Raw genomic sequence first — 19,882 nt, forward strand, 5'->3', positions numbered from 1 at the left:
AAAATACAACCCCATCCGACCATCCGTCTCCTCAAAGTCACCTTCTAAAACAGCAACCTACATCAATTACAGTTTTCAATTTGCAGTTGTGAGAAAAAAAGCTGGAGCCTAAATCCCATTTCGAAATATTTAGCCTACTTTAGTTTTAGAATGAGTCATCTTAATACAATTTCTCGCCGTCCTCTTGACCAAAGAAGGAGGGCAGTGAACACGTATAAAGAACGGATCGGATGGTGGTGTTGTGTAATGTATTGTCTTTCTTTCTTTATTTTTTTAAACAACTTAACGTTGGAACGGCGCCCACCCGAAGTGGACCGAAAAAAACGCGCCCAAACAAATTAGAGATTTCCGACTTATTTACGCGCAGTACATCCCATTGCTATGTGGTGGTTTATATGATCAGCACACAGACGCTTCTGAGCGTGACTGGAGTTTTTATTTTTTTCCCTACTTTGCTCCTCCTGTCTTTTAAAGCGGGCTGCTTATACCTCTTGCTCCAAGTCGTTGAAGGGTGAAGGCTACTGTTCGCCTGCATTTACAAAGGTGAGTTTTACTTAACTTAACAGATTACTTTTTTTTTATATTCAGTTTGCTGAAGAAGACTTTTGTCCATGTTTGTAAACAATTAAATGTTTTTATTTATGAGGGTTGCATCGCATATCTCAGTTTTTGGTGTAGAAAATAGTTTAGTTGTCATAAAGTAGCCTATAGGCTACTTTGTAAAATATGAATTTTTAGATGTGTTTTAGATGCAGTTTCAGGAAATTATTAAATATGAAGTGCTTATATGGACCTATTATTGTCATAGTCATCATCAAAGAGAATGGAGAAATATATAATATAGTATGAATATATATGAATATACTTTTTGCATCCTAAACATAGGTCAGTCAAAACCAACCTGCAATAGCTCTCTCTCTCTCTCTCGCTCTCTCTCCTCTTTCGTGTTGGACAGCTGCCAAACCAAGTACATGATGTCATCGAAGATTTTCTCTTTTATGGTTCCTGTATGACATCACCTCTTGCGCAGGAGGGTAAAACCCATTTAAAAAGCCATGAAATGCGCTTATAATTACATTCAGACTTCCCTTCTTTGTCTGCAGATTTTATTTGACTATAAATAAGAATTTATGCACTCGTTCATCTGGAACACATATTTCTAGATTTGAATGCAACTCATCTTGTGTTATGTAATCTGTGTTATTACGTTTAAAAGGCAAAACACTCCTACAGTTTGTTTATGTTTGTCTAAACCCTATGCCTTGCTCGTGCTTAAGACATATATTTTTTAAGTTCTAGTTGTTTTATTCTATATTTAAAATAGGATTCACTTTAACTGTGACCGATAGAGAGAGGGTTAAGGTTAGAGATGGATCTAAAAACAGGGAGCTGGAGGGATGTCATCAACAGCAGACACAAAGTACACAAGCTGCATGAATTAAGCATGCACTCCTCACAGAGAAGTTCTCATCCGCAGTTTTATTTATACAGTTTGCAATTTAATTTTAAGCTCTAAAAAATTACAAAGAAAAGTTTGAGCGAGTTGACGTGTGTTGGGTGGGCGGAGCGAAGCCAAATTGAGCAAAACGCTGCGATCCTTCACCCAACAAAATTATTCAACTTGAACTTAAACTGTTTCCAGCAATTTGACATTTGTTTATAATTGAATAGTACCAATGTAAATTTGAAAAATTCTGACAAATATATATAGGCCTATATATATAATAAATATCTTTATTACAAATGTAAATGTAGATACAAATAGATATGAACGTCAACCCCAGTATAGTGTAAAACAACAGTGGGCCCCAGTAATAGGGCATGGGGTTAAGGAATGAAGATGATGGCTACTTGTAATTAATTAAACATAGAATATAAAAGATCTGATCGCTCGAAAAACCCAGCCAGTCCGATCGCTCCAAAACCCCAAACCAGCTCGAAAAAGAGACATCTCGAAAACCCCAGCCAGCCAATCCAAACGCCGGAAATCCACAGCAAATCCGAAACGTCTGAAAACCCTAGCCAATCCCATCGTTAGAAAACTCCAGCCAATACTATCACTCAAAAACCCCAGCCAATACTATCACTCAAAAACCCCAGCCAATGCGATCTCTCAAAAACCCCAGCCAATCCGATCGCTCGAAAACCACAGCTAATCCGATCGCTCGAAAACCACAGCAAATCGGATCGCTCGAAAACGGGGGGAATTTGGGAATTTCGGCTCTTTTTAGTGAGCCGAATCTCTTGGAACGGCTCAACCCAACAAGAGCTGGCTCTTTCGGCTCCCAAACGGCTCTTCATATTACCGCTTACTGTATACCTTTTATAATGGTGCCATGCCGTAATTCTGACACTCATTTTGACACGTGCGCGCGTGTTGACCTTTGTGTTCTCACACTGATCAAAATGCATCCAAATGCTGCTTCTTTTCCTTGTCTCATTCATCTTGTACTCACACGCTCGCACTCGTCTCTCTCCTCTTTTCCTCAGTCACAGGCAACGTGTATCACACATCGAAATCCCCCGCCCCTCGCTGCTTGTTCTCGTGATTGGTTGCTGGCTGCCATGCATGCGCCGTGACACGCGTAGCACGCGTAGAATGAATGCATGTAGCACCCATAGCGTGGGAGAACAAAAAAGACGGCTCCCATCGTTCACTTAAAAGAGCCGGCTCTTTGAGCCGACTCGTTCGCAAACGACCCATCACTACTGCAATCGTTTGGCACTACACAACGCTTCAGTTGCCATTTTCGAAAAATTATGCAAACCATTTGAACATTATTGAACATCAGGATCAAGTAGAGAGCTTATCAAGTATAAACAAACACATCAAGTGAATGATGAATGTTGTACCTGTACTACCACTAATATGAAGCCTCACGTCGCCAGATGTATTCGCAAATGCGTTGATTTTGGATTAATGCCCAGTTATTATCAACGGGCGCTGACCAAAATGCCTAATGGACGTAATTATACAGACCTACAACCAATCATAGCAATGACAATTGTGATGAAGAGCCGTAGGGTCAGTTGGTAAATTAAACTTTTACTGAATTGTGGTTGTTTAATACTTTCAACAGACTGTTGAGACTACTTCAGTGACATCCATCTTGGCTCTTGACTAAAGTGCTGGAGGTGGGCCAGACGCAGCTGCCAGAGCAAATCAAAACATGAGCTTGCTGATGCGTCTGGTTCCCAGGCTCACTAATATGATTAATCTGTACAGATAAACATTATGCTACTTATAGCATAATGTATATTATGCTATGTATATCACATCACACAACAATGAAATATTTCTAAGATGTAAATATGTATGACTCCTTGGCCCCCTGATAGAATTTTAATAGAAACTCTTGAGTCATAAAAGACCAGCCTGTGTGTGTGTGTGTGTGTGTGTGTGTCTCTGTGGAGGTGTGAGGGAAAAGACATCACCGCTGCATCACCGCCCCCCCTCCCCGCCTCTTTAAATGAGACCCTGCTGCTCATTAGTGAAACACATTGACCTGGCTGCTGTGCACTTGTACGTGCACGTCTCTGTTGGTAACACAACGGCCTGTAGCCTTTTCTTCCTCTTGATAAAATGTTATTGTGTTGGAAGTTTGCACCCCTGGCTCTTTGTTCAGCCAGAACTCCCACATCTCAGACCCCTGTGTATGTTTGTGTGTGAGTGTGAGTGTGCGTGCGTGCGTGCGCGCGTGTGTGTGTGTGTGTGTGCGTGCGTGTGTGTGTTTGGCACTGTGTCCTCGCTGCTTGTGTATCCAAGCGTTCCTCTGTCTGTGTGTTGGGATTTATCGTGTGTGTATAATATGCATGGCTCTATCTGTCGTTGAGTAGCAGTAGTAGCAGACTCCCTCTCTCCCTCATCTGTTTCTTTCTTTCTCTCTCTGTCTCTCTCTCATTATTTTTCTTTCTTTCTCTCTTGTTCTCAGTCTCTCTCTCATCTTTCTTTATTTCTTTCTCCGTCTCTTTCTCTCTCTCTCTCACTCATTTCTCTCTCTCTCTCTCATTCTCTCTCACTCATCTCACTCTCTCTCCCTCTCTCTCATTTCTCTCTCTCATTCTCTCTCACTCATCTCTCTCCCTCTCGCTCCCTCTTCTCGCTCTATGGGCTAAGTCAGGAATGGAGGGTGACTCAATATGAAACAATTTTCTGGGCCGGCCAGCGTTCACAATGAGGAATGAGATAGACATTAGGCTTGATCGTCTTCTCTGGGTAATCTTGTGTAAACTCTGAGGATGGATTGTGAGGTAGAGTGGGAGGAGATGTGTGTTTATTCCTACTCCACTTGGGAGTCCTTATATTTAATGTAATGGAATAGCTCTCTCAACTTCAGTGTCTGAAGGGTCTCTTCCCAGCAAACCAGTCCTTACATATATGGTCCATTACAGGAAGGGAGAGAAAAACAACCTGTGGGCCTTCTTTACCTAGCGGCTGTCTTGGTTCTGAGCACGAGCTGAATTCTCTGTTCAGACCCCCCAGCCAGCTAGCGTTTAGAACCAAGAGGAATTAGGCCCATCGTGGAATTATTGAGAGACGTGAAGAGAATGCATCATCGCTTATTTATACTAAATTGCTTATAATAAAGTCTAAATCTAAATCTAAAATGGCCCTTAATTAATTAAGCTACCAAATGTCATAGAATATTTGTTTTGTACAAACTGCAAAACAGGAAAAATGAATACTAATACTGTATTCTGTATTATGAGATGCTATACGATACTTCAATAATAATAATACAATGTATATAATAATACAAATTAAAACATTAAATATTAAATAAATAAAGGTCCTTTCTTTCCTATACATGGAAACATGTTATTTATGGCATATCATCTGTAGCTATTTCCATGTTCTAAAAAGCAGGGATTAGGAAACAGTTGGTAGGGAGGGGGGCGGTGGTGGTGGTGGAGTGGTGGGGGTGTCTGGGCGTAGATTCAGTACCTTGCTGGTACTGACTATTGTTGCTGGATCATGTGGTAAAGCCACTGCCCAGACTAAACACACACACACACACACACACACAAACAACACACACACTTGAACAACCACATCCTCTCTATCCTCTCTTAAACACACCTGTGTGAACATTGCACATCCAGCCACACAAATCCACTCCAATCAATCATCATCAGTCAAATCACACTCCAGAACATGTTTTGCTGCCATCTTACTCCTAAGCACATAAGTGGCACCTGACAAAAAAACAGGAGGGCCCGAGCCAGCTTCGGATTAAACAGCGATACCAGCGTTGATGACTGACAACAACCACACACTAAATTATCGGGAACAAGCCATCAGGAGGGACTGTCAGATGAGCAGATGAAGTGAAGATGAATGGATTAGGGAGAGAGGGTCTGACTGATGTTGTTGTTTGTGTCGGAAGGCATCTCTATGATGTCTGTTGACTCCTGTGGCTGGATGTAATATGCGGGAGATCAGGATAAATATAACTTGTCAAACATAATGTCCTGCTATGCTTAATGGACCACATATTATCTGTAATTACACCCAGATGCCCCTAAATGATGAAGCGCTTGGACACGGATACACACTCTCACAAGCTTTTTTTTGTGATGAGATACGAGGCTCAGTGTTGCCAGAATCATTATCAATGATTTAGTCTGTCCATCTGTATCAGCCTAAGGGAGATAGACAGACAGACGACGATGAATAGCAACATGGACAGATAGATCTAGATTAGAACTTTCTAAAGGACAACTTTGATGACTTTAGCATCGCCACTCTGATTCATAGGTCCCCATGTCTCTCCTCAGCGGGTCATATTACATACGACATCTGTGGACGTCTTGTCTTTGAGACGTGATATCAAAGGACCCTCATGTCTTCTGAAAAGCCCTACACCTTTGGTTGAAAGGTCACTCAGTAGCAGTATCAAGTGCACCGTGGACTCCTCTTGTTTATTTATTAGCTTCATGATCACACAGCCCTGGAATCCTCGATCCAATCGCCAAACCCAATCGCCTACTTGATCCATCCCCCCTGAATAATAGGCATTAACCCAATACCTCTGTTGCATGTCCTAAAAAGGAACTTGTTGGCTCTGGACGTCAGGTGGGGGCCGGGGTGGCGTTGGGGGTCGTGGGTGTGTCAGTGTAAGGGTGAGGGTCACACCAGGGTATATAATACACACCCACAACAGTATGGGCACCGTGGGTCTCCCGTGGATGCTACTGCTACTGCTGGCCTCTTTTGGTTGCTAGTTCCATCTTCTCTGTTAGCTGGAGGAACGCTAACCCAAACACAAACATGTCTTTCAGGCACTCAGGTAAGGCAAGATCTGTAGTGTGTTCATATTTCCTATGAAGCATTAAAGTCATTGGGCGGATACTTTTATCCAAAGCGACTTAGAGTGAATCTTTTATACTTTTTGCAGATTTATAATATCCATAAGTAGGGATTAGGAATCATGCTTATTAATTCCTACAGTTAGGTGCGGATATTTGGGCTCAAACCTAGAACTGCTCAGCTGCGAGTCAAACACCCTGCCTATAATATATACATTACAGACGTGATGTAGTGATAGTAATTCTGTATTATCAGTCATATACATTAAAGATTTTTACTTTAAAGATACACGTTTTTGCAAAGACGTTCGAGTTGGAGTTCTATTGGTTGTTTAGGATGGTAGGAATCGCTAGCCTGGTTTCCAGACCTCATGATGTGACTGAGGTTCAGATAGGTGGTACGGCAGCAGTCTGCTAGCTACAGGTGATTATAGACTACAGGGAAATAATAGAATTTATTGGACAATTATGTGTGGGATGCTGCAGGACACAGCCTCGCAGGGAGGGTAGAGTTACAGAGACGGAAGGAGAGATGGAACCGTTTCCAAATCCGACTCATTATAGGGATAGTGGGTTCCTGTGAGATTTCTTCAGTTTATATGCATTTAGAAATGGTACGTTGATCAAATATGGGGTAGTAGTGTAATACATGTATTTAACTGAATAAGATCAAATAACAAATCTTTAAAAACAAACATTTAAAAACAAAAGTGTTTCTTAAACCAACTTCTATGGTTTGTAATAAGTGATGTTGTGACGGCCGGGTATTTCCATCTCTTTTCTTGTCGCCACTACACTCTATACAGTCTATCTTTAGCACCACTATGCATGAATCATCATTTAAAGTGGTCTGACTCTGACCTATCTCATAAAAGTCCTTTGTTCCCCAGCGGCTGCAATGGTATACCCCAATCCACCCTGAGTTAAGAGCCTGGAACATACCACGGCTGTTTTAGAGGGGACAGCTGTCAGGGTGTTTGTGAAAGAGAGATTAAGGTCTTGGTCATAGATGAGTCTGGAGCCCCAGCGGCGGAACAGTCCCAGAAGCCCCCTCCCTGTTTGTTTCTCTGAAAGGTCAACTAAGGACGGCTCGAACACTAGATCCACGTATTCTGCTTTGAGTGAGGTTATCGTGTTCTGTATTGCTATCAGGAAGGTGGTGTGTGTGTGTGTGTGTGTGTGTGTGTGTGTGTGTGTGTGTGTGTGTGTGTGGTGGGGGTGGGGGGGGGATGTTGTTGATGTGTGTTGACAGTTTTACCTTTGGCTCGGAATATTCCATATTGTGTGTGTGTGGTGTGTGTCTGTGTGTGTGTGTGTGTGTGTGTGTGTGTGTGTGTGTGTGTGTGTGTGAAAGAGGGAGAGAGGGAGGCAGCCCAAGCCAAACTTATATCCTTTAGCACAGCTGCAGATTGTCCCTCCCCCCCTCCCAACCTCCGTCTGTCCCTCCCTCCCCCATCACTCCATCCAGGCTACATCCATCCATCCCTGGCAATGACACACACACACACACACACACACACACACACACACACACACACACACACACACACACACACACACACACACACACACACATATGCCATCCAGGTCCTCAGAGTGCATACCTCAGACCTGGAGCCCTCACCCCTTTCTCTCTCTCTCTCTCTCTCTCTAACACGGCTGTTTACCACATCCCACTCAAATAGCTCCAATTCGCTGGTATAAATATTCCCCCCCCCCCCCCCCCCCCCGTGTTCCTATGGTAACCACCAGGACTAAATGGCATGGCGACCGGGACTGTTTTCCTCCGTGGCCTTGTGATTGTGCTGGGCCGGATTGACACACTTTGACCTTAACAATCCAATCTGATGAGAGGATCTCCCGCTCTAGCGTTGCTAGTACAAACACACACGCACGCACGCACACACACACACACACACACACACACACACACACACACACACACACACACACACACACACACACACATGCATACATATATACATACACACACACGGACAGGCACACGCACACACATACACATATACACACACACACACACACTCACACACACACCCACCCACACACACACATCCACACACACACACGATGTGAGATGAAGATTTCTGGGGCGTGCTTAGGGTCCCCTGGTCTCAATAGACAAACTAATGACCCCCAGCCCACCCCCCCCCCCCCCCCCCCCCCCCGGGCCCCAGCGGCATGATGGGAATGCAGGGAATGTCGCTAGCACTCATCTGTTTACATTTTTTTGGACACTAATAGCAAATAAAATTGCCTTGCTGAAATGCGGACAGGCAAAGGGTGGGTGGTGATGAGGGGACTGGAGTGTGTGTGGGCGTGTGTGTGTGTGTGTGTGGGGGGTGTGCTTCTACACACACTTGTTTGTGTGTGTAGAAGCAAGAGGGCAGGGGGTGTAGACCTTCTAAAAATATGATATCAACTTTGCAATTTGGAACGCGATAACACAGCCGGCCTGCTTAACAGATTCCCAACAACACATTGTGATGGCAGACACACACACACACACACACACCTCACTTGGCTGGTACTTGAGGCCAGCAGTGACCTTCTGGTTTACAATAACGCCATATCTTTCACTTTCCTGCCCATTGTCACATTTTATCCATGCACTGTAAAATTATACTGTGGTTATAATTGTATCATACCCCGGGAAAAAATACTTCCTCTTTTATTGTATCAAGGTGAATTGAATCGAGTCGTTAGTAAGGGCGATGATGCCCCCTGCTGGTGTTTAATAGTTATGTGCTTCACTGTATGTCTTCTTCTAGGATCCCCCAGGAGCTATCTCTCCTCCACCATGACTGAACGCTTCGACTGCTTCTACTGCCGTGACAACCTGCACGGCAAGAAGTACGTGCAGAAGGACGAGAAGCACGTGTGCCCCAAGTGCTTTGAAAAGATCTGCGCCAACACCTGCGTGGAATGCCGACGCCCTATCGGGGCCGACGCCAAGGTGAAGAACGCTTTGGTTTTGTGTTTGTAAAGCAAAAATAAATAAATAAATAAATAAATCATCTGAGAGAAAAGTAGAATGGGGGAAAAAAAATCAAGGCCCACATAGTTACACGGATGAGAATGTTCAATTACTGCTAATAAAGTTACACAGCTCTAACTCCCCCGACTCTTCCGCATCACGTCCCAACGCACATGAACGCTTCTGTAATAAGCTACCCGTCTGATAGTTTGGACATAACCCCAGGAGTAAATTCAGACAGCATAATTAAGCAGCTCTTGTAGACTAAACCAGTAGGCGTACAGCTTTCCTCACCCCCTTTCTTCGCTCTGTTTGCGCAGGAGCTCACCCACAAGAACCGCTTCTGGCACGAGGACTGCTTCCGCTGCGCCAAGTGCTACCACCCGCTGGCCAGCGAGCCCTTCAACGCGCGGGATGACGGCAAGATCATGTGCGGCAAGTGCGGCTCCCGCGAGGACGGCAACCGTTGCCAGGGTTGCTACAAGGTGGTCCTGCCAGGTGGGTTTAGGTTTTCGTTCAACATTGCACAAACCGTAATGAATCCCTCCAATTTGATTGGTTTATATCGTTTCTTTGCAATTAGCACTTATTTCCGGACGGTCTATAAACCCAAACTCCACGTTAAAGTGCATCTCAGGAGGGGAGGAATCCAGTGGGCCTGTTGTAGCAGGGCGTCAGGGGTCACCGTTTCCCTCAGCCTCACGTTGTTTGGCTGTGTTTCAGGAGCCCAGAACGTGGAGTACAAGAAGAAGGTGTGGCACGAGGACTGCTTCCAGTGCTTTGAGTGCAAGCTGCCCATCCGCGCGCAGAGCTTCCTGAACAAAGGGGACGACATCTACTGCGCCCCATGCCATGACAAGAAGTTCTCCAAGAAATGCTTCCATTGCAAGCAGGTATGGCTGTGCTCCCCTTGTGATTATCTCATCGTTCTCATACAGGCAGACCCAGAATGAAATGGACACATTTCATGGTCAATAGATGTGGGCCTCCGATTCAAGTCAAATTAACTTGATTTGGATTGTTCCTAATCTAAGTGAGTGAGTCTAACAACTCAAACTGTAAGGAAGGAGGGGGTCACTCAGGACTCAACAGGACATCACAAGCACCAACACAAATCAACAGCGTCCATACACTGTTTGAACGAACCACTCATCTCCACGTCTCCCTCTGTGCGTCAGCCAATCAGCACGGGGGGCATCAGCTACCAGGACCAGCCCTGGCACTCTGAGTGCTTCGTGTGCCACACCTGCCGCAAGCCCCTGGCCGGGACGCGCTTCACCGCCCACGAGAACGACATCTTCTGCGTGGACTGCTTCAAGACCGACGTGGCCAAGAAGTGTCACGGCTGCAAGAACCCCATCACAGGCGAGCACTGCTGACTCACACACACACACACACACACACGTGCACACACACACACGTGCACATGTACACGTGCACACACACGTTATTTTAATAATTCAAACTTGAATGTACGCTAGAGATTAAACTCTTATGAATGAATTAGGTGCTGTGTCCAGAGGCAAGGCAGGGTGAATCAGATAACACACTTCCTACGCAAAGCTCTTTCCGATTGCCTTTACATAGGCAGGATTATTCTCTTCTGTACGCGCAACCCTGTGCTGTCGTCTGACCTTGGTATTTTGATCCGTTCACGCCATTGATTAGCCGGCTATTCCATTAATACTTGCAAAAGACTTGTTTGATGTCCGCCCAACTCTTAATGAGCTTAACATTCACTGAACTTTCAGTTCAAGAAGCCTGATTTGTCGACTTTAACATCACTGACTAATTATTCTGCTGCTGTGAAATCCAATCTGAGACCAATTAAAATGTGTCCAGTGGCAACGGAAAAATTGAAACTGCATTCAGCGTTCCGAACACCCAAATCCACACCGACCGCTCCGTTGCGTCTGTGCTAGGCGAGTGACAGACGTCCCTGTGTGTGTCCTGTCCCGTGTGCGGCTGCAGGGTTCGGCCATGGCACCAACGTGGTGAACTACGAGAGCTTCTCCTGGCACGAGTACTGCTTCACCTGCAAGAAGTGCTGCCTCAGCCTGGCCAACAAGCGCTTTGTGCTCAACGCAGACCATATCTACTGCCCCGACTGCGCCAAGAAGCTGTGAGCGCCCGGCAGGAGAAGGAAAAAAACGCTCCGCTGAAGTCCAGAGGGAAATTGTGTTCAAGTGGAAGTACAGCTTGTCCTAAAAAATATTTTCAATGCTATTGCAATTTCAACGTTACAATGCTTGTATACATCTTTTCCACGATAATCGCTGATAACATCAACGCTATACGTCATTGGGAAGGTCTCATGTAAAGGCTTCCTTTTAAAAGTGCATGAACGGTTAGTTAGTGTATGTCTTTGTGTTGAAGGGGTGATATTATGCCACCAGGTGTGAGTGTCGTTTGAAAGTCTGCTTTTTCCTGTGTGTTAGTGACATCACAAGTGGGAGTGTCCACCTAGATGTAGGATGGACGTATAAGCAACATTAACTACAGTCCACTGGATAGTTTGGTTGACTGATCTATCCATCATAGATCTAGGTGAACACTCCCACTTGTGAGGTCACTAAGGCACAGGAAAAGGCAGATTATCAAATGGCTTGTAATGGCTAATCACACTCACACCCTTTTTAACCCTAACCCTAATTACCGACAACAGTGATTGTTTCATGGCTATATATTAACATGTGTTCTTTGGCGAGCCATGTGAATTATATTAATACAAGCTTTTTTTCTCCTGATGCCCTAAAAAGAAAAGCCCTTTTCAATGGCTCCTGGAATCATTGAAAGAGAAGATTTTGCTTTCTTAGCGTTAACTGCTAATTCATAAAAGCTTTGATAAACATTCTGTACAACTTTAGATGTTTTGAGTAGTCTGCTTTGAGAACTTTATAGCATTTAACTTTAAGCATTTACTAAGATGCTCAAAAAAGGCATTGTGAGTTTAACTGACCTACGCCCTGTGCTTTGAATGCAAAATAATGAATAAATACAAGAATGTGTTCATTTCCCCCTGTTGTAATTTACAAGAGTACAAAAAACACAAGAAAAAGTAGTTTTGCAAAAGTTTATTTTTTTTAACAGTTTGTATAATTTCAGTACACTTAAGATGTATTTACAAATATAATTTTTGGACAGGGCTTTATTAGGTTTGAACAAAAACCCTCTATTCAGAGCGAAAAGAGAGAAAGAAATATTCAAATTCACACTGTCGCCCTAGTTGGGTCGACTGATTGTCGTGGCCGAGGTATGGATGCGACAAATTCGTATTATTTAAGTAATTCTATCAAAATAAAAGTCTTAACCTAAGGCACCGTTCTACTCTAGAGCTAGACCGTGTTGTCGATAAAGAGCAGTTCAACCCTGCACGCGACACTTTTCATCCCTCAGCCTGCAGAAATGTAACCGGTATTAAACATCAAAATAAAAAAAAATATGATCCGAGCGTGAAATCTAGGAGTCCCTTCGAGCAGCAAGCAGTAATTGTCCCCTACACGAGTGCGTTCTGTATGCCTAGTTGTGCCTACGATATAGAAAAGGACTCAACAGCCACAGGGCTTCACTGCAAGGGTTAGGGAGTGGATGAGTCTAGGTTATTATGAGTAAGGTAAAAAAAATAATAATTAAATAGCCAACCAAGTATGTGGACAGTGACTGAACAAGCCAATTCCATCACAACCAATTTTATTCTGCAGTAGTACAACTGCCTCACAAACCAGTAATTCATAAAAAAAAAGCCTCATACACAGCGTGTTAATTGTGAAAAAGTTTAAAATGAAACATTTTCGTTGAAACCTTTGGGATAAATAATGGATGACTGCTAAACCTGTGTTGCGCTCAGAAACATGTGGAATGGTTAAGGGCGGCTTATTGAGTGTGTTACATTCTTTATGCTTGTTATTATAAAGCGTATCTCTATGCTCTATGGTCTAGCCAGTAGATATCTATTTACAAAGTGAGTGGATTTAACCAGACACACTTGAAGGTCCAAAAACTAGGGAGGCGGGAAAAAAAAGGTCCGTAAAAAAAACCAACAACGCACATTTGGAAATGTCGAGCGTTACGAACTTCAAGCTTTCAACACGTTTGTGTGCATCAAGAAAAAAAAAGATGTAAAAAAACAAAAAAGATAATGCTGGACAAGACTGACCAAACTCTAAATTTGTTCCCGTCCCAATGGTGTCTTACCATGGTCAACGTGCACTGTTGCACACTTCCAAAAGTGCATTGGTGGGAGTCCGCGTCAACATGCCTGCGTTATTAATCCAACAGTAATCCACATCCTGTCACATAATGGGAGACCAGAGTAAGCCGACACAGAAAGCAGTGAAGCAGCTCTTTTTTACACCTTCCCCCAACCACTGCGGACCAAGCCAGTGATTCTGGATCAGATTTAGGACCAAAATGCCATCAAAATTAAACGTTTAGTCCCCTGGAACAGACCAAAGACCCCCTTTAACACCCTGCCACGGATTTAGTCTAGAGATGAACGCAGAGTCAAGTCTGAGGGGCCGGGGTGGGCTGGGGAGGGGGTGGGGACACACGCGCTGTGCCCCAAGGCAAGGCAGTGCTCAACTCACAACCCAAGCCCTTAGCTCAAGTACAGTAACAGACACACCAGACGAATACACCCTTTCCTTAACATGGCTTCAGTTGGCCTAATACTGATTATATACAAAAATAACACTTAAATACATACACAGAAATATGTAGAAATAAATTTCATATACAAACAGCCAAATTATATATATATATAAATTAGAATCATGTTTTTTTTTTTGTTGCCAAGAGAAGCTTGCTTTGAGTGTATTTTGTAGAGAATCTTTAGTTATTAAGGTTATTGGGAAAGCACACGCATACACACGACAGTCAAAGGACCCACACAGATAACAGTATAGACCGTAGGACTCCATTGCAGCATGCGTAACAACTTGTCTGACGTTAAGTGAATTTACTTCTGCAGCTTTAGCCCTGAGCAACTTCGGGGATGGGAGACAGAAGCCCACACCACTGTGGAGTACTGAACACACACACACACACACACACACACACACACACACACACACACACACACACACACACACACACACACACACACACACACACACACACACACACACACACACACACACACACACACACACACACACACACACACCTTACTTTTAAGTGGAACAGGTGCAACCGTTTCAGATCGGACCATGGTCTACGACAGCGTTCACTGGATTCTATTCTAATGCGAGGATCTATTAACAACGAGTCTATGTACACATGTAAATTGAGCGAAACACGAGTCAAGTTACGAACGCCTAAAGTCAAGTCCAATGAACGGAAAACGCTACGGAAAAAACAGCGGAAACTACTTCTATGAACATGGAGTTCACGGCACGGAGCCCATGGATTCCCAGAGGGCCCCCGGGGGAACTATGGTCAAAGGTGTTGGGTGTGCCGGGCCCCTGGGGACGTGGGGTGAAGGGTGTTGGGTGTTGCAGGTAAGCACAGGTGCTCACCTTACTCGCAAGCGGCATAGAAACAAAACGTCTGGTGAGAGAAGAAAAGATAGGCGGGAGATATTGGAAGGGAGATACGTCCCTTCCAGGGTAAGCTGTGAACAAAGTGTGTGAACACCAGCCCTTGTAAACACACCTTTTTTTCTCTTGTGAATATGCTTTATCATGTGTATGAATCATAAGCAGCTTGGGTTGTCGACTCACACGGAAAGTACATCAAAATACCTTTAAGGCCATGTTGCGGGGATGCAGCCAGATCGAAAATTGAATTATGCATCACTGATATTAAAACGACTGCTTTCAGGAGAACGACCATATATAGATGTTCCTTTCATGAAATCACAATTTCCGCTCCACTTAACATCGACCCAGGTGTGCGTTCATTCTGGAATATTCTCAAAAGAGAGAGAGAGAGAGAGCGAGAGCGAGCGAGACAAGGGGGAGGGGGGGGGGGGAAACGACATATGATGAACAGCAATGGACATCAAAAGAGAAAAGAACTTATAAATTACAACACCTCACCGCTGCCAAAACAAAACCATAAAAAACATTGACAAATATAAACAAAACCAGATAAAACTAAACTAAAGTTTGAGGGGACAAAGAACGACCTGATGGCAGAGTACATCATTTCTTCTGAAACGGTTATGATCTTATGTTTTCTTTGTGGTTCTGGAGGTACCGTTTCTCCGCCATCGTGTGGTCCCTCCGTTGGTTGGCTGAAAGGGTCCGGGTGAGAATAGAAGGTCCAATAGGAGGGGGCCGTTGAAAAGGAGGGGGAGGAGCTAATGAAGGAGTGTTTGGATGAGCTCAGCCGGGTGGGAGCTCTAGGAGTGCAATAGTACGAGGCAGAGAGCGACGCCTGGAGCATCAAACCTCTGCAGAGATGAAATTACAGAGAGGGGAATTAATACATATGTATATGTAATTGAGACAGAGATTCAAATTCACACCTTGATCTTGGTTTTGGTGAGGATGTGAGAAAAGAACTAAAGGAAACTTTAAAAAATGTCAATAAATAAGTTTCTTGATGTTTGTACCCTCTCAGATCAAATGCCTACCGATAAACAATACAACTTTATTAAAAAAAATGTATAACAAAAACCTCATTATGAAACATACACATACTTGGACGTGTTCTGCCACTAATTGTTTTTATTCTTTTGTTCTCTTCGATAACAATGTGTATCATATCTATTTAGGTTTCTTGGATATATATATATATATATTTTTTTTTTCTTGAAATGTTTGTAATAACAAAAAAATAATGGTACTCTCAATTGAGTCATCAGTGTGGCAATCAGGCCATTTAGTCTTGAGTCTTGTGAGTCAGCTGATCATATGACATATACAGTATATATATATATATATCCCCTCATCAAATGGGGCTCACCATTTGCCTGAAGAAGACCCAATAGGGTTGAAACGTTGCTGTGAATTTTTATATATGGGAGCTTAAGCAGTGCTGCGGACATTACATTTCTTTCACTCTATATTACTTCATTTGTCCTGCACCTGGCCAGTAGGTGGGATGTGCACACAGCTACTTTTTTGTACCACAACTAACAAACCATACCTACTATAACTAAACCACTACTACGCTCTGAGGAGGTGCAGGTCTCTCCACGGGGTGCCTTACCTGCCAGGGCTTCCAGGGGCTGGGGGGAGGAATGCATGCTCTTGACCCCGGGGGCCCCGTTGTCCTCGAAGGCCCCGCAGGGGGGGGGCCCGTCGGAGGCGCCGTCACAGTCGATCAGGCCCTGGGTGCAGTCCTCCGACTGGAGCAGGGGCCGGCTCTTGGAGTGCACGTTGAGGTCGATGAGCTCCTCGAAGCTCCAGGGGCCCGGCTTGCCGTTCACCCCCGGCACCAGGCCCGCCTTGGAGGCGTCCTCCTCGTTCAGGAACTCGGAGCCCTCCACCAGGCGGCTCTTGGGAATGGGGCTGGAGGGAGAGGGAGGGTTAAGCCCGGGGGTCATAAGAACGTCATAAGAAGCTGAACCTCTACTGACTCCTAAGAATGCAGAACGCAGACAAACTTGTTTCCTACTCAATGCGGTTATATTGTAGACTGGGTACACCCCGCCCATTCTGCCGGCGATTTGAGTTCTCCCTGCAGAAGGGTCTGGAGAAGAGCAATACATTTCTTTCTGGTTTCGATATGTTTTTGCGGGAGCCAATCACCAAGCTGGCTTTTTCCCCCTGGCGCGCTATTGGCTGGTTTAACACAATGACGACAGGGAAGCGACGGCAAGCAGCCAATTGCGTACAGAGTCAATTTAACTCCGCCCGTTGATCACGCCTCTTGTGCTGAAGAAAATGACAGCAGCTTCCCCCGACCAACGTGCAATCTACGACTGAGCTTGATCTGGCAATAGCCAGGCTAGTTATATTGGTGACTGATCGCTCCGTTAGTTAAGACTAGTTGGGTCTCTGCGGGGACGCGAAGATCAGATCTAAAATAAATCACACATAACATTTGCATTGCTGTCATCTGCCGAGATTTAATCAAGTGACTAAATCTTGAGAGGTGCAAGAAGTGCCCATGGAGGTGTGAGGCGGGGCGTGCGTTTGTTAGCTTTCACGCCGTCACACCGTTTGTTGGTACGACCTCAACAGACTTCCTTTCCACATGAAGCGTGCAGAGTGCAGAGTGCTCATTCGTTTCCAACAGGGCTGGAACATCGTCATTACCTGCTCATTTATTTCTGCCGGTACGAAGTGGGGGGGGGCGAGGACGTTCATACAAATACATCCATCTTTGGTTTGGTTAACAACATGAACAGCGGTTAGCCGGGCGCGTGACGGCGTGGGTGAAGTGCCCCACCTGACAGCCTGGGTCCCCTCTGTGCTCGTGCCGTTGTTGTTCTCCTTGTCGTCGGTGTCCGACTGGCCGTTGACGCTGCCCACGGGCGCCTGCCTCTCGCTCAGGGGCTCACCCGCCGCCACGCAGCACTCCGCGTCCTTGGCGGCGTGCGCGTCTCCGTCCGCGTCCCCGTGATGGACCAGGTCGTCCTCTGCCGTACGGAAAACCAGGACGGACCAGGTCAGCGGAGGATCACCCGCGTGTGAAAACACACGTGGGAAAATATAGATATAAATTTAATCAAAAGATAATCAAAAGATATATATATTATATATATACATTTTTTTTTTTATATATATATATATTTTTTTATTTTGCATTTTTATGCTTTATTCCTGAAGAGTTAGACAGGAAATATCGCCCCCAAAATCGATATTTTAATTAATAAAATGAGGAGCTCTAAACAGATTTCCCTGCTCCTCGAGGTGGCGCTCAACACATGAATGAAGGAAACGTGAACTGAAGTTAAATAACCAAAAGATGAGTGACTGAAAAACTCCCTTTGGACCATGAATAAAGAACGAAATCCAGCACTTGACCTTTTCACAGTCATTTTCGTCATTTTCATTATCGTTATCGTTATAGGATTGTCAAACAATACATTGATTATTGCAGAATCGCTGTATCTCGATATTATCGGTATCACGGACCATGTATCGCGCGTATCGTATCGTGAGGCACCCTGTGATTCCCACCCCTAGTGGACATATGCAGGCCTGGAGAGAGAGAGAGGAGTGCCATGCAGCGATGGGGTGCAGCGGAGGACTGGCCTATGGTGAGGGGTGAGATATCTCACCCTTAGTTTCACAGTCAATGTCGTCCACGTCATCTTCAGCATCGTCCTGGTCGTCTTTATCATCATCGCCGTCTCTCTGCACAGGAGATACAAACGTCACATATAATATTAACATTGTCATATTGGCACCAAACATGTCCTTCTCTCTCTCTCGACAAAGGAAACAGCACTCACCTTATCGCTGTCTTCACCTTTCCTTGTTCTCTTCATAATTTCCTCAATTCTCTAAAGTAAAAGAACAGAATGTTTGAATGCCTACTTGAGATATTTATTGCATTCTATTCTTTTTACATCACATACTGTATACAATGAACAGCATTAAAACAGAAAGAGGGTTAGCTTTGTTTTGCCTGCTAGGGTAGACACCGAGAACATTGGGATTTGTTGGAAACTAATCACTGTGATAGTGCGTGTGTGTGTGTGTGTGCGTGCGCGCATGACGAGACAGCTTCAGCCCGTACCTCAGGCATCTCAATGAGGGCGATATGGTTCATTGCGGTTTTTATTTTTATTTTATTACGGTCATGATTTACAATTACGTGGTCGCCGCCGGCTATACCATAACCCATAAAACCATCTGTGCTGAATAAACCTTCACAAAACAAAAAAGACCATCCATCAAAAACAACGCAACCACTGAACGCCTCGCACCGCAAAAACCACCCCCCATTGCCCCCTCCTCCCCCCATCCCCCCTCCTCCTCCCCCCGTCTACATCACCTTCTTCCTCTCCATGCGCTCCTGCTGGTTCCGCTGCAGGACGCGCTCCCGCTCCACCCGCACGCGCTCCGCCTCCTCCAGGGCGCGGGCCTCCGCCTCCTCGCGCTCCCGCTGGAGCTCCGCCTGCCTCAGGGCCTCCTCGGCGGCCAGCCTCACGCGGTCCCCCTCCGCCACCAGGGCCTCCTCCTCCGCCCGCCGCGCCTCCTCCTCCGCCCGCCGCTTCTCCTGCTCCAGCCGCTCCAGCCGCGCCACCTCCGCCTGCCGCTGCTCCTCCTCCTTCCTCAGCCTGCGGGCGGAGGGGGGGGGTGGAGGTGGAGGGGGAGGAGGGGGGTGGGGGATAGAGATGTATAGCGTGATTGGGTGGAGCGGAGGGGGTAAAACGGTATGTAGGCGAAACGTATGACGATGAGATCATGATTCAAAGCACGCTCGTTAGAATTCGTGCGCTGGTCTTCATTCCTTGTTTTAGGTCCCTGTCCCAATTCTCTCCCCCCCCCCCCTCCCCCTAGATTTGAGCCCTAACCCTAGATTTTGCGTGTTCCCGCTAAGGGGTAGGGTGTCCTGATACTTAAGAGAAAGGGGGGAGTGCTGTTTTTCCCTTAAAAAAAAAAAAAAAAAAAATCAACCCTTGCAAGTGTTCTTGTTAAGGGGAGAGAAATGGGACCGGGCCCTAGTTTCGTTTTT

General features: G+C 45.2%; 2 protein-coding genes across 7 annotated transcripts in view; one reads left to right on the forward strand and one right to left on the reverse strand.

The window, feature by feature from the left end:
* Positions 1-446: 446 nt before the first annotated feature.
* On the forward strand, positions 447-12,298 carry fhl1a (four and a half LIM domains 1a). Of its 2 annotated transcripts, none has more exons than XM_084469581.1 (6): positions 447-543; positions 9,099-9,283; positions 9,625-9,802; positions 10,028-10,197; positions 10,483-10,669; positions 11,276-12,298. In XM_084469581.1, exons 2-6 carry the CDS (start codon positions 9,128-9,130, stop codon positions 11,428-11,430), a joined length of 846 nt encoding a protein of 281 aa, XP_084325707.1. In that variant the 5' UTR covers positions 447-543; positions 9,099-9,127; the 3' UTR covers positions 11,431-12,298. The 2 variants fall into 2 exon arrangements, with proteins under 2 accessions (XP_084325707.1, XP_084325706.1); XM_084469580.1 differs by lacking the exon at positions 447-543 and adding an exon at positions 6,180-6,290.
* Positions 12,299-12,365: 67 nt separating this feature from the next.
* The window catches only part of map7d3 (MAP7 domain containing 3), a 31,603-nt gene continuing 24,086 nt past the window's right edge, over positions 12,366-19,882 (reverse strand). For all 5 annotated transcript variants that reach the window (XM_084469536.1, XM_084469535.1, XM_084469534.1 and 2 more), the window contains 6 exons: positions 19,199-19,484; positions 18,654-18,704; positions 18,480-18,555; positions 17,645-17,834; positions 16,460-16,761; positions 12,366-15,698 (listed from right to left, as the gene is read on the reverse strand). In XM_084469536.1, the coding sequence (XP_084325662.1) occupies positions 15,691-15,698; positions 16,460-16,761; positions 17,645-17,834; positions 18,480-18,555; positions 18,654-18,704; positions 19,199-19,484 (913 nt within the window). In that variant the 3' untranslated portion in view covers positions 12,366-15,690. The remainder of the gene's footprint in view (positions 15,699-16,459; positions 16,762-17,644; positions 17,835-18,479; positions 18,556-18,653; positions 18,705-19,198; positions 19,485-19,882) is intronic.

The sequence above is a fragment of the Micromesistius poutassou genome (assembly GCF_964030765.1).
Source record: "Micromesistius poutassou genome assembly, chromosome: 6".
Taxonomy (NCBI): domain Eukaryota; kingdom Metazoa; phylum Chordata; class Actinopteri; order Gadiformes; family Gadidae; genus Micromesistius; species Micromesistius poutassou.